At 39.7% G+C, this 15,002-nt stretch overlaps 1 protein-coding gene across 1 annotated transcript in view; it reads left to right on the top strand.

Moving 5' to 3' along the window:
* The first annotated feature begins 1,700 nt into the window (after nt 1–1,700).
* adgrd2 (adhesion G protein-coupled receptor D2) overlaps nt 1,701–15,002 on the top strand; it is a 64,825-nt gene continuing 51,523 nt past the window's right edge. Inside the window, exons 1-8 of the mRNA XM_028457151.1 lie at nt 1,701–1,920; nt 1,995–2,052; nt 2,927–3,178; nt 4,353–4,982; nt 6,053–6,060; nt 6,263–6,377; nt 7,488–7,582; nt 9,933–10,220. Of these exons, the coding sequence (XP_028312952.1) occupies nt 1,876–1,920; nt 1,995–2,052; nt 2,927–3,178; nt 4,353–4,982; nt 6,053–6,060; nt 6,263–6,377; nt 7,488–7,582; nt 9,933–10,220 (1,491 nt within the window). The 5' untranslated portion in view covers nt 1,701–1,875. The remainder of the gene's footprint in view (nt 1,921–1,994; nt 2,053–2,926; nt 3,179–4,352; nt 4,983–6,052; nt 6,061–6,262; nt 6,378–7,487; nt 7,583–9,932; nt 10,221–15,002) is intronic.

A 15,002-nucleotide genomic window follows, 5' to 3' on the forward strand; every position in this document is an offset into this window, starting at 1 on the left:
CTTGTTAAGCTAACCCAAACATGTGGGACTAGTTGCTACATGCTCAGTTAACCCAACATAAGGGAATGTCCGCGATGTACTAAACAAATCCAAACATGTGAGACTGGTCGCTACCTTCTAAGCTAACCCAAACATGTGGAACTGGTCGCTACGTGTTAAGCTAACCCAAACATGTCGGACTAGTTGCTACATGCTAAGCCAACCCAAACATGTGGGACTGGTCGCTACATGTAAAGCTAACCCAAACATGTGGGACTGGTTGCTACATGTTAAGCTAACCCAAACATGTGGGACTGGTCGCCAAATGCTAAGCTAACCCAAACATGTGGAACTGGTCGCTACGTGTTAAGCTAACCCAACATGTGGGACTAGTTGCTACATGCTAAGCTAACCCAAACATGTGGGACTGGTCGCTACATGTAAAGCCAACCCAAACATGTGGGACTGGTTGCTACATGTTAAGCTAACCCAAACATGTGGGACTGGTCGCCAAATGCTAAGCTAACCCAAACATGTGGAACTGGTCGCTACGTGCTACGCTAACCCAAACATATTCCTTCCTAGTGTCGGAGGAAGCACTCACAAAGATTCATCTTCAAGTTTCCTTCTCCCTCACCTGGAAAGATACACAATATGGCACAACACAAAAACATAAAAATGACGAGAGAAATAAACAAAATAATTCCTAAATCCATAAAATAACAAAAAAAAAGTTTACATAAAACTACTTAAACAATACAAAAAAGCATAAAAAATATATACCACAAAAAACACCAAAGTCACACCAAATGATTATGAAAATACACAAAGTAACAACTCAAAAGGGTCTGAAAGACGGTAAACGTGGAGTTTCATTGACTACTAGCTAAAAAAATGCTATAAAATAGACAACATTGGGAAGGAATATGAAACGGCCACTGCACAGACTGTGAGTAAAAGCTCTAAAAGATGTGGAGAGACAATTTCCTCGTCAATTGAAGGTTGTGTTTACATCTACATTAGGTTAGTGGTTAGCACGCAAGCTTCACAGCAAGAAGGGTGGACACTTGGGTCCTTTTTCTGTGGAGTTTGCATGTTCTCCCTGTACTGCGTGGGCTTCATCCAGGTACTCCGGCTTGCTCCCACAATCCCAAAACATGACTGTAGGAGTAAATGTGAGTTAGTGAGTGGTTGTCTGTGTGTTGCCCTGTGATGGACTGTAGCCCTGTCCAGGGTGTACCCCCACCTAACGCAGATTGAGAGCTGGAGATTGGCACCAGTAGATCCCTGCAATCCTAAAAACAGGAACAAGCGGGTCAGAAAATGGATGGATAGATGCTTACATCTCAGTGAGGGATTTTAGCATTTTGTCCAGGATTCTGGCCATTGGAATTTTGTCCATTGAGGTTTTGATGTGGATTGGGAGAAAAAATGACCTTGACAGAGGAGCAACCTTTAGGTCTTTTAGAGACTATGAAGTGGCAGCAGCGAAGCAGATTTCCCAGTTAACTTTGGTCACTCCTATAACGGCTTTAAACAAAAGGCCGAACGGCGGTAAAAATGTCCGTCCCTCCTGCTGCTCTTCATGAACCCGGGCTGCCAAATGCCTGACATTGCTTGCGTAAGTGGGCTTCCTTTAAAAAATGACCGCATTTCCATGACAAAGGCTGAAGGCCTCTGGGAGGGGGGAGAGGGACTCACACAAACTGGGACTGGGATCATTGGCTCTTTCCCAGACACTACTGTATCAGGAGGACGCTGTAGATCCAGGAGCTGAACTGGGAGTAGGAACAACTGCAGAGAGGATGTAACTAAGCATCTGCTGAGGAGAGACATCGCTCATTCCGTTCTTTAACCTGCAGGACTCCGGAGTTTTCCCGTCAGCTTCAGCCTGAGATGCCTGGACTGGTGCAGAGTGGACTCTGTCTCTTCATGCTGGTGGTAATCTCTCTCTCCTCCTTCACCTCAGCTGTCACTCACTGTAACAGGGTGAATGATGGCTTTTGATTTTGTAGGCGCTGTGTGACACCGAGCCCACGCACGCTGTGCCGGAGAGAGGCGTGGATCCACACGGTGAGAGGAGTCTGTTATTGGTCCTGAAACATTATTTGTCAGTGAACTATTTCAAACAACATTAGTTGTTTACTGTCAAGAAATTATAAATTAATAAATAAAGACAAAAATGTATACATGTAAAATACACATATAGATCAACTTTTAACTTTTAAATACATAATTATAATCTTAAAAATATGTTGCATTTTTTTTCTTAGAAAAATTAATAAATTAATTTTTTAATGAATTAATTTTCAAAATTAATTGATAAATAAATAAATACCACACACTAAGCTACAATCATGAACTCAATACAATGAATACATTAAAAAAATATTGATTTAAAAAAACTGTTTCAGGTCAGTCATCCCTTACTCTGCTCAGAATTTAACAAAAAAAACCTCTATAGCAGGGGTCACCAACATTTCTGAAACTGCAAGGTACTTCAAAGCTAGTGAATATTCCAAAGGGCAACCAGTTTAAAAAGCACTCATTAAACACAAAATGTTCAGGTTTTCACTTTATGTTTCAAAATGTAACATTTTTCCCCTAATCTATGCGATTGTTTAATTTTCATTATGTTTCACAGAAAATACTCATGTTCCTATTTCATTGCCTAATAACTTTAAATAATCGTAAAACATGTAATCTGTTTAAACACCATTATGTAAAGATCCACTTTGCATTTTTATTTAAACACATATCGCAACCCAAAAAAACTTGTGAAGTGTTGCAGTATTTAACTCTACTAAGGCACTGACTACATCTGTATTTATCTGTCACCATGTTGGTAACCCCTGCTCTATAGTGACACACTGGTACCTCTGTACCAATGACTGCGTCGGTTCATCTGTAAAGATCTCTCATCTTCCACCTGATGCTGTTTCTTCAGTTCCCATCCCCGGACAAGGAGCGCGGGTCCTCCTGACGTCCAGTTGGGCCCTTCAGCTGATCAATGCCTCGCTGTCCTTTAGCAGAGCTGCTGGCGTCTGCAGGAGCCGCTTTAGCTCCCTCCACCCTGTGCAGGAGGACCAGGACCAGGAGGAGGCTCTGGAGCTGCTGAGACAGAGCGGCCTCTGCTCGCCCGTTTGGGTCCGAGGTCCTCGAGGGGCCGACTCCAGGCCGGTGCCGCTCTCCAAGCAGTGTGAGTCAGGGGAATTACACACAGAACTGTGTGTTGGCATCACACAAAGAAGAGAGCACATCACACATTGAACAAACATACACAAAAACACACGATACCACAACAACAAAAAACACAAGTTGACTCTGAGGGCCTGTACTACAAAGCTGGATTTCCTCTTATTGTTTTAACGATCGGTATATCCTGTACTACGACGCTGGCAAACTTCTTACCGGGCTAAATCACTGTGGTAATTTACACTTAAAGGCTAACCTGCCACGCTCCCCTCTCCACTCCTTGTTTTGAATTCGAGTTTGAATTTGCATCCTCGTGAACGTGCACAACTGTGGCTCTTTTAGTGATTTCTTTGACAATAGAAACGAGTAACAAATGTATGGACTTTATCTTTTGTTATTGGAGAGTTTTCTGATGTTTTGGAGCAGGGGTATCCAACGCTTTGATCGCGATCTATTGGTCGATCACTGAGACATTTAGTGTCGATCGCACTTGTGGGTCACAAGTCAACAAAAAATGAATAGGAACGGCACAATTAAGCTTCTGACCTAAATTTGAGGGGGTGCTAGTGCACCAATCTGTTCATACAAATACTGAAAACTCTGGGTGCTACTGACTGCCATCGCTAAATGTGTGTCTTATTGTGGTCTCTTCCCCCACACACACCGTCTCTATAACCCCTGTAATAAGACATGTAGTTCGTCACCATGGCTCTGTCAATTCCATTGTTTCCTCCTTACTGGATACTTTAATTCCTCAGTGTTTTACTTTGTTTAATCCAACTTTAATCAACTTTAATAAGTTTTTTCTGACTTTACTTCTCTGTTGCATGAACAGTAGCCTCTCAGATAACTCACAAGATTTGGGTTAATGCAGATGAGGCACTGATTGGTCAGGAGGCGGGTCTTTAGTACTTGCTCAGATCTTATCCAGAACAAAACCTGGTTCCGACCAGGTTAGGTGTTGAGCCTAAGTTACCATGGTGATTTAGTCCCATAAGACGTTAGCCAGCTTCATAGGACAGCACACACCCATTAAATCCCAGAAGTTTGCGAGATAAGAGGAAATCCACCGTCGTACAGGCCACAAAAAACACAACAAAAACAAACAATTACTGCAAGAAAACATAAATAATTGACAAAATGACAAAGTGATTTTTTTCCTCTCTGATCCTTCTCAGATCGGCAATTCTCGGCTCTGAACTTTCCACGGCGTTCCCAGGAAGGCTTTGCTCATGTCAACACATCCTTTCCGGCACTGTCGTCTATCAGCGTGTGCGTCCGAGTCCAGTGGGATCCAGAGTGGAACGAGGTGTCCACCGTCTTCTCCTACGCCGCTCCGGTCTTTACCAATGAGTTCCAGCTGCGAGGCCAAGCCGACGTGCACGCTCGCATCCTGCTGGCTCTCATCGTGCACGGGAAGCACCTGCCTTACAAGGCATGGTTCCCAAATGATGGCGCGTGGCACCATGTCTGCGTCACGTGGCAGCGGAGCAGCAGCCGCTGGGCCATCTTCGTGGATGGGGACAGGAGCGACACGAGCTCCGACGTCGACTCTTCCAGGGATATCTACGGAGACGGGATCCTGATCCTGGGACAAGACCAGGACTCCTTTGGTGGGAACTTCACAGAGCCGTTCTTTGGGAATATCACAGACCTAAATGTGTGGAACTCGTCCCTGGAGACGCAACACGTCCGTGCTCTTAACGCGTGTTCATCCAGCGGCCAGGGGGCGCTCTTCACCTGGAGTCTGGATCAGATCAGGAGACACGCTGTGGTCACAGAAGTGCAGGAGCTCCTGTTCTGTCCAGGTGAGCTCAGAAGTTGAGTTTGACATTAAGATTAGATCAAATTATTATTAGGATTAGATTGTTAGATCAGGATTAGATTATTAGATAAGGATGAGAATAACATTAGATTGAGAATTAGATTAAAATTATATTACGATTAGATGACTATTAAATTAAAATTAGATTAAGATTAGGATGAGGATTAAACTAAAATTAGATAAAGATTAAATTCTACAGTTAGAATTAAATTATATTAGGTTATGATTAAGATTATATTAGGTTTATATTTGCATTAGATTAAAATTAGACAAAGATTAAAATAAAATTAGATTTGGATTAAATTTGGATTTGATTCAGGTTAGAATAAAAACATATTAGGATAAAATTAATATTAGAAAAGGATTGAATTAAGATTTGACTAAAATTAGATTAGATTAGATTAGATTAGATTAGATTAGATTAGATTAAATTAGATTAGATTAGATTAGATTAGATTAGATTAGATTAGATTAGATTAAATTAGATTAGATTAGATTAGTTTAGATTAGATTAGATTAGAGTAAATTAGGATTCGATTAAGGTTAGATCAAGATATTATTAGGATTACATTAGAATTAGATAAGGATTAGAATAACATGAGATTAGGTTAAATTAGGATTGGATTTGATTAAAATTATATTATGATTATATTAAAGTTTAGTTTAGGATGATATTAAGATTGGATTAAAATTGTACTAAGAACAGATTAAGATTAGATAAGGATTGAAGATTAAAATTAGATTAGATTAGGATTAGAATAACATTAGATTAGGATTATATTAAAATCGGATCCAATTTGGATTGAGATTATTTTAGGATTAGATAAATAGAAGATCTGATTATCATTAGAATTACATTATATTATAAAATTGAATGAAGATTATATTACGATTATATTGAAGACCACAAACAAACAACTGGATGGTTTTATTTCACATTTTCTGTGCTGGTTGACACTCAAGTTACCTCATATGTGATCAAAAAAACTGCAAAAGTAGATTTTTCATATGTCGCCTAAATTAGATTAAAATTTTATTGAGATTACTTTACAGCCAAATATGTACACAGGTACAAAAGTATATATTTTGTGCGTGTGTGTGTGTGTGTGTGTGTTTGTTGTTGTTGTTGTTGTTGTTTTCACTATAATGTACACATCATTGTGGTTGAGTTTGAGACTTTTCTCGACAGGGAAGGGATTTAAACAGTGAGGCCTGTGTGTATCTCAGTATGCTAGTGTGTGTGTGTTATTTCCCACAGTGCAGCAGCAGGTGGAGGTGGACGGCTGCAGGACGCTGCAGGTTTGTTCCCAGCAGATTCCTCCTCTGGGTGTGGGCGACTGTTGGGAGCAGCTGCCTTTCATCTGCAGGAGCAGTAAAGGTCAGACACACACACACACATGCACGCACACACACATGCACGCACACACGCATGCACGCGCGAAACCCAGAAACACCATGAACCAGTGGGAGCAGTCAAGACTCATATCATATCATATCATATCATATATCATATCCTATCAAAAAAGCCACATTCGGCCTTCGGTTTAGTGAGTTAAAATCAAGGCCGAATAGTAGCGTGTGATGCAATCAAACAGCGTGCAGTGATTTTGAGTTGCAGGAGCACAGCAGCAGCAGCTCCTCCTTTCCGCACTCAAACACAACCAGACTTCCTTTCCGCTTACTGCTCTCCGTCGTCCGTCACCGCGTAAAAGTTAGAAGCCGTCCAATTCCACAACCAAGTCCGTTGTTCGCGCTGTGAGCCACGAATCCGTAAACATCTCCATCGTTTCCTCCTCAGTTCACAAGCGATGCTGGGCCTCACTGCACAGGCTGGTGTAGCATTAGCATGGAGTGCTAACAGTTGATGTGTAAACAACGGGTCCATGGCTCCAAGCAGTGACTCCCAACTCGATCAGCAGCAGAAAAAGTAGTGCAGTTTGGGGGTCCAGTACTGCAGTTTGTATTTACATATTTAGCAATAAAGTATAATATATATTCTATATTTAACCGCAGTGTTGTTTTAGCTGTTAGATGGTTGGAGAGGGAGGAGCTCACATTTTACGAGGCGTGTTAGGTGACGTCACCTGCCAACGTGGGCAAAATCCAACTCACCCGTTTAAAGCTGACTTTTTACAAAATGTGAAATAACAAGGGAGGAAGGAAACATGACTTTTTCAACTTTGTCCCTCTGAATGAGGCTAAAATGATGTATATCACTCTAGCAAAACCATTATAAAGTGATTTTTTTTCATTATACCGCCCCTTTAATGCAGTTTAGTTTTTTTTTTTTAACAACCGTATTCAATATTGGGTATTGGGTATTTGGTATTCGGCCAAGCGTTTATATTTTATTCGGCTTCAGCCTCAAATTTCATTTCGGTGCATCCCTAATCATATATCATACTTCATATCATATCACATCACATTAGGACTTATTTTATGTGATTCAAAAGACTCTGTGACTGATTAACTTGTGTGTGTGCTACAGAGCGTTATCTGAGGATGAAGCAGATGGATGAAGCTCAGAGCTCCCAGCCGTCCTCCTTCATGAACCATGTGATGAAGCTCTCCAACCTGAGTCAGGTATTTTCAAAATGTAATACATTACATATTAGTAGTGACTGTCATTTAAAAGTAATTAGTTTCATTACAATATTACTCAGTCTGAATTGTAATGTGTTACACTACTTTTAAGTTACTTTCACCAAAATAACTGCAGAAGTATGACTAGCATTCTAAAATGCTACAATATACAGTAGTTTATTGCAGCTGAATATATATCCAGTGGAGGGTGATGTGCTATAGATTAATGACTAACAAGTTATTATAATATGCACAGTGAAGGCTCATGGCGCAATAAGTAACAATGATTGTCAGAAAAGCAGGCAAAGTTAAAGTCTGGTAATTTATGATAAAGATATTGTAAATATTTAAAGTCTAGGCCTATTCATATGAAACACATAGAGCTAGAAACAACTATAATGTAACCTATAGCCTTATGACATGACAAGACAGACATTCTCTTTCTTTTTGTTTCTATTCTTTTATTCTCTTTTAATTAAAGCTCACAGCACAAAGCTGACATGCACTGGGATTGGTCACCTTTTAAATGTCGCATGTTAATTTACAATATCTGTGGGCTTTTTAGTGCGCTGCCCAGTCACAAGGTAACATGACCACCAGTCAAAATGTAACACTGTTTTCTGAGCCCTCAATACAAACCAGTCATGAAGTTTAGAAATAGAAACAATAACTAAGCGTGAAAACAACTGCGAGCTAGCTGCATTTCTACTGTGAATGTCTCTATAAATACCACTTCTAAACTAATTTGTTCAAATTAGATTCAGGCTACTTTCATATGTGGTCTTGAATCAAACACATATATCTTTTTCTAAAAAGAGTGCTGCGCTGCAGGCTGTGCGCTGTCCTCTGCTCACTAAGGAGCAGAGAGGACAGAATTGGGACAGGCTTGAAGCATCCACTGTTGAATCAATCCTTTTTCTGCACAAGAACATGGATTATCCTTATTTTTGATACATGGATTATGTAAACAGACCAACTGTCTCAAGCGTGCACTGCGCATTTGTGTGTGTTTGACGTGTGTTAATAAAAGCAATGCTTACCACTAAAACAAACATAAATATGTCATTTGAATGAGGAAAATAATAGGTTTTAACTGTCCATTTCAGGTCGGGCTCGGAAATACTGTAAATACCTAATGTCTGTCAGACCTGTCGGTTAAATTTTTGCTCTGTCGGGTTCGGGTCAATGCTTGAAGGTTCATTTCATAAATGGTCTGTGTTTAAAAGCAAATCGGCACCACAAAAAGCCAAAAAGAAATATTTGTCTCTCTTTTTCTTTCTCCTCATCCTCTTCTGCACCTGCTCATTCATTCTCCGGCTTCATTCCACAAAAACTTTGAGACAAACACGTCAATGCTCATGCGGGTCACTTGGGAGCCGCAAACCGTTCACACTGGAGTCTGATACAAGTCACATTTTAAATGGTAATGTGAACGGACAAACAAAAATTGGGTCTGAGCAAAAAATCGGAATAGAGCATTAAGGCTTGTAGTGTGAACGTAGTTAGTGAATTTTAGTTGTTTTGTGTGGTTTTTACATTTTGTCTGTGTGTGTGTGTGTGTGTGTGTGTGTGTGTGTGTGTGTGTGTGTGTGTGTGTGTGTGTGTGTGTGTGTGTGTGTGTGTGTGGATGGAGTTATTTGTAATTTTTTTGAGCAATTTTGTGAGCTTTACATAACCAATTTGTAATGTAATTATGTCATTTTTGTGCCGTCATTGAATCTTAATTGTTTTGTGCAATTTTTATTATAGGTTGTTTTGTATATTTTCTATAGCATTTTGTGCATAAGGCTTTCATTTGTGTATTTTTGTTGTTGTTTTTTGTGTTTTGGTGGTCATTTTGTGTATATTTCTGTCATTCACTGTGTTTTTTGGTTTTTATGGGTTTTTGGAGTCATTTTGTGTGCTGTATTTGTCCATCCATCCATCCATTTTCATACCCGCTTATTCCCGTTTAACAGGGTCGCGGGGGTCTGCCGGTGCCAATCTCCGGCTCTCATAGGGCGCTGGGCGGGGGTACACCCTGGACAGGGCGCCAGTCCATCACAGGGCAACACAGACACAGACAACCATTCACTCTCTCATTCACTCCTATGGGCAATTTAGAGACTCCAATCAACCTTACAGTCATGTTTTTGGATTGTGGGAGGAAGCCGGCGGACCCGGAGGAAACCCACGCAGCACGGGGAGAACATGCAAACTCCACACAGAAAGGACCCAAGTCCACCTGCTGTATTTTTTTTGGGGCCAAATAAATTAGACTGAGGGCCGCATGTGGCCCGCGGACCACCAGTTGCCCTTTTCAGCTTACTGTATGTTTGATGATGGTTTGTGTCTTTGTATCTTTTCCCAGTCTGCACTGGGACAGCAGACCATGGCACTGGGCAGCCTGGCCGAGGCGTCGGCCCTGCTGGATGTCTCCGTCCAGGCACTGGAGGACACCCGTCAGGATGGACTGCAGCCCACTGACATGGTGTCTCTCATTAAGATTCTGTCCCTAGCCGCTGACGTCCCCTCGCACCGGCCAGATGCCACCAACCACAGCCAGGGTGATGCCCAGCAGCTCAGTGAGCACTTCATCAGTGTGGCTGACAGCATCATCAGCCAGGACAATGCCTACAAGTGGCAGGCTATCAGAGAGGTATTAGCATGTTGAGTATAATGTCCAATTTTTTCTACTGCAACATCTACGCACGCATGCGCGCACACAGTGGTATTTGTTTCGTTCTTCACCAGTCAAAATAGCTAGTAACACGATAATGTTACATGCCAAAGTAAATTTTTACCTGCAATTTGCAGGTTGGCGGGTGTTAACTGAAAGCCCTGGTGGTAACATATTACTAACACAGAGCTAGCATGGTGCTAAAATAGAGCTAACAAAAAGTTAGCATGGTGCTAACACACAGCTTTTGCCATGCTAACTCATAGCCAGCATGCCGCTAGCACGGTGCTAACACATACCTAGCTCAGAGGTAGCTCAGAGCTAGCATGGTGCTATCATGATTTACCACCGAGCTACTATTCTGCTAACACAGAGCTAGCATAGTGGTAACATATCGCTAAGACAGAGCTAGCTTTGAGCTAGCATGGCATTAAAAGGGAGCTAACATTGAGCTAGCATGGTGTTAACATAGTGCTAAGCTAGCTTGGAACAAGCATGTGCTAACACAGAGCCCATACATAGCTATTATGGTGCTAACACCAAGCTAGGATGGTTTATAATATAGTGCTAACACAGCTGTCAGTGCCCAATCCTTTCACAGTCATGATCCTTTCGGATCCTTTCAACGCAAGCGCGAAACGCGTCTACTTCGGTCGTTATTTAAAAAGAATTAGAAATGTATATTTTGAGTGAATTCCAATTTATTTTGTTTTTTATTTTATTTTATTTTTGGTTTTTGATGTTGTGTACAGGTGCTGATCATATAATTAGAATCATGATAAAGTTAATTTATTTCAGTAATTCTATTCAAGTGATACTTGTATATTATATTCATTCATTACACACAGACTGAAATATTTCAAATGTTTTTTTTTTAATTTTGATGATTATAACTGACAACTAATGAAAATCCAAAATGCAGTATCTCAGAAAATTAGAATATGACTTAAAACCAATACAATAAAAAAAAGATTTCTAGAAATGCTGGCCAACTGAAAAGTATGAACATGTACAGCACTCAATACTTAGTTGGGGCTCCTTTTGCCTGAATTTCTGCAGCAAGTGGCCTTCAGCTCTTCTGCATTGTTGGGTCTGGTGTCTCACACCTTCCTCTTCACAATACCATAGATTTTCAATGGGGTTATGGTCAGGCGAGTTTACTGGCCAATCAAGAACAGGGATACCATGGTCCTTAAACCAGGTACTGGTAGCTTTGGCACTGTGTGCAGGTGACAAGTCCTGTTGGAAAATGAAATCTGCATCTCCATGAAGTTGGTCAGCATCAAGAAGCATGAAGTCCTCTAAAACTTCCTGGTAGACGACTGCGTTGACCTTGGACCTAAGGAAACACAGTGGACCAACACCAGCACATGACATGACACCCCAAACCATCATTGACTGTGGAAACTTTACACTCGACCTCAAGCAACATGGATTCTGTGCCTCTCCTCTCTTCCTCTAGACTCTGGGACATTGATTTCTAAAGGACATGGAAAATGTACTTTCATCAGAGAACATAACTTTGGACCACTCAGCAGCAGTCCAGTCCTTTTTGTCTTTAGCCCAGGAGAGACGCTTCTGACACTGTCTCTTGTTCAAGAGTGGCTTGACACAGGAATGCGACAGCTGAAAACCATGTCTACTCTCTGTGAATCTGCACAGGCTAGTGTAGCATTAGCACGGAGAGCTAACAGTTGATGTTTGTAAACAATGGGTCCTTGGCTCCAAGCCGTGACTCCCAACATGATTGGCAGCAGAAAAATTAGCGCAATTTGGGCGTCCAGTAGTGCAGTTTCCATTTACATATATGGCAATATATATAAGTATAATATATATTCTATATTAAACAGCAGTGTTCTTTTAGCTGTAAGATAGTTGGAGAGGAAGGAGCTCACATTCTAGGAGGCGTGTTAGGTGACATCACATGCCAACGTGGGCAAAATCCAACTCGCCCGTTTGGAGCTGACTTTTTACAAAATGTGGAATAACTTGTAGTGTTGACCTTTGAAAGCATGTGCAGACAAGATAAAAAAAAAACAAAAAACAAAATGTGGAATAACAAGGGAGGAAACAGAACTTTTTCAACTTTGACCCTCTGAATGAGGCTAAAGGGATGTATATCACTGTAGCAAAACCATTATAAAGTGATTTTTTTCATCATATTTCCCCTGTAATGCACTTTAGCTGTTTTTTTGGAATGCATGTTTTGTCTTATTTGAAGGGCTAATATAAATGAAAAACTTTGTTGTGCTTTTTATGAAAAGCAAAGGCTACTACAATATTTAAAAAATGTCCGAATATTCAATAAACATGTCTAAAATTCCAGGCTATTTATGCACTATTTAAAAAAATAGTGAAAAACTTAACAATCGCATTCGATATTCGGTATTCGGCCAAGCGTTTAGATTTTATTCGGCTTCGGCCTCAAATTTTCATTTCGGTGCATCCCTAGTCTTCAATATTGAACCTCTCCACAATATTCAAATTTTCTGAGATACTCAATTTGGGGTTTTCATTAGTTGTCAGTTATAATCATCAACGTTAAAATAAATGAACACTTGAAATATGTCAGTCTGTGTGAAATGAAAAAAGTTTCACTTTTTGAATGGAATTACTGAAATTAATCAACTTTTTCATGATATTCTAATTATATGACCAGCACCTGTATTGTGTTTTGATTCATTTTTGTATATATCGTCTTGCAGTGGTTTTCCCTTTTATTTGAATTAATAATTAAAAACACCACAGAACAGTCACATGTACATGTCTACTATTGAAATATTTAACAATTGTCATATTGTTGGTTTACATTCAAATATAACATCCCAGGAACTTTGTAGTAAAGATTGCGAGTGAAGGAGGTGAAAAAATATCATCTTCCTGTTTTAGTAGAAACTAGCAAACAAATTTTAACTGATCGTCTAACATGTAACATTTGTAAAATGGAACAATTATGTCCTAATTTACAAAAATCTACCTCACGTTTTAAAAAATACATTATATATTATATTATATATAACATACCATAACCCATACACTAGTGTTGTGTTCAAGACCACACGATCCGAGACCAAGACTTGCCCGAGACCAGAATGCACCGAGACCAAGACAAGACCAAGACTTTCGGGAGCCGAGACCGAGTCAAGACCAAGACCGAGACAAGCCGAGACCGAGACCATAAACATTTTTTTTTTTCAATTTAAAAAAATATATAAATAAATATTCAACAGTTAAATAACATTCTCTCTTTAATTTTTGTTTATTTTAAATACATTTGACGAACAAAAAAGGTGCCTGCAAAAAATTAACTAAAATATTAAAACTACTACTGCTACCTACTAATAAATTCACAATTATTCTACATATTTGAAAACAATTTGAAAAGATTCTGATTCTTTGAGTTGTGCAGGTCAACAGGTCACAGATTTCACAAGATCATTTTTAGTTTGAAAAAGCCTTTACACAGGTTATTTTTATTAATTCACTTAGTTGATATGGTTTAATTTGGTTACTGTAATGTAACTAGGATATTCAATTAACAAAGGTCTCCAACTGTAACTGTAAAAGTGAAACTTTCTGAAATAAAACTACAAACAAGTTGTCAGCGTCTAAAAAACAAAGAGCTACAGGTAGATGTGAAACTAAATAAAACAAACTCAAACCCTGGAACAGTCATGTGACAAATTAATCAATTGTTCTTGTTGAGAATTATTATTATTATTATTCTGGATACAGTGGAAACAGAAACTATAAAAATAATTATATTGTGAACCTGTTTATATTGTGGGGAACATATTATATACATAAATGTAATTGGAGTCTAAAGCCACAAAAAAACACCACTTTAAAAAGATAATAGACTAATATAAGACCTCTTTACAGTTATTTGAGTCATTCTCTGCTTGTGCGATTTGCATTGATGACGCTCTGGTGACGACATAATCCAAGATGGCGGCTGCCAGGACTACAGCCAACACTATGTAATAAAAGCCTTAAAAGACATGGATATAATGAAAAGAGTGGATGGACAGAGGCATTAACATGCAGACTTTCGCACGGACACACACAAACTTATTAAACACACACAGACCTCGGTAAATGGAACATGCTTCACCAGAAGGCTGGCACTAGGACCCAGAGGCAGAGTAAGTGCATCCCCCGTACTGCATTCACAGGCTGTAAAATCATCAGTTTATCATTTTACCAGTTGTTAGAGCTACTGTCTTTACCAGGGAGATAATATTTATTCATGGTGATTGTTTTCTGGAGTTTTACTGGGATTTTTACCGGTGATTAGTTCATATCCAAACTGACATCGTGTGTCACACACGTCACTTAGTCACATTAAGGAAGGTTGCGGTCATTATACGGGGTGGATTAAAGAATGAATAAAAGATTGTTTTATCCCGTTCTTCTCATTGTTATCATCACATTATGAAAAAGTTTAAAAATAGCAGGAATTAGTGCTGGTCTCGAACGGTCTTGAGAGAAAATGCCGAGTCCGGGCAGCCCGAGTCCAAGACAAGACTGAGTCAAAATGCTTCAAAGTCCGAGACGAGACTGAGACCAAGACCGGTCTCGACTACCACAACACTACCATACACCAAATATGCAGAACCTTAGTGAAACTAAACTTTTATTACTAAACTTTATCAGGTGCAGCAGTATTTAATTCTACTAAGTAGGCCACTCTACATCTGTCATATGTATTTATCTTTGTGAGTAAGAATCCTGGAAACTAAATCAGATTTTAGATTCAGC

Source organism: Gouania willdenowi, chromosome 9, assembly GCF_900634775.1.
Source record: "Gouania willdenowi chromosome 9, fGouWil2.1, whole genome shotgun sequence".
In the NCBI taxonomy this organism is placed as follows: Eukaryota; Metazoa; Chordata; class Actinopteri; order Blenniiformes; family Gobiesocidae; genus Gouania; species Gouania willdenowi.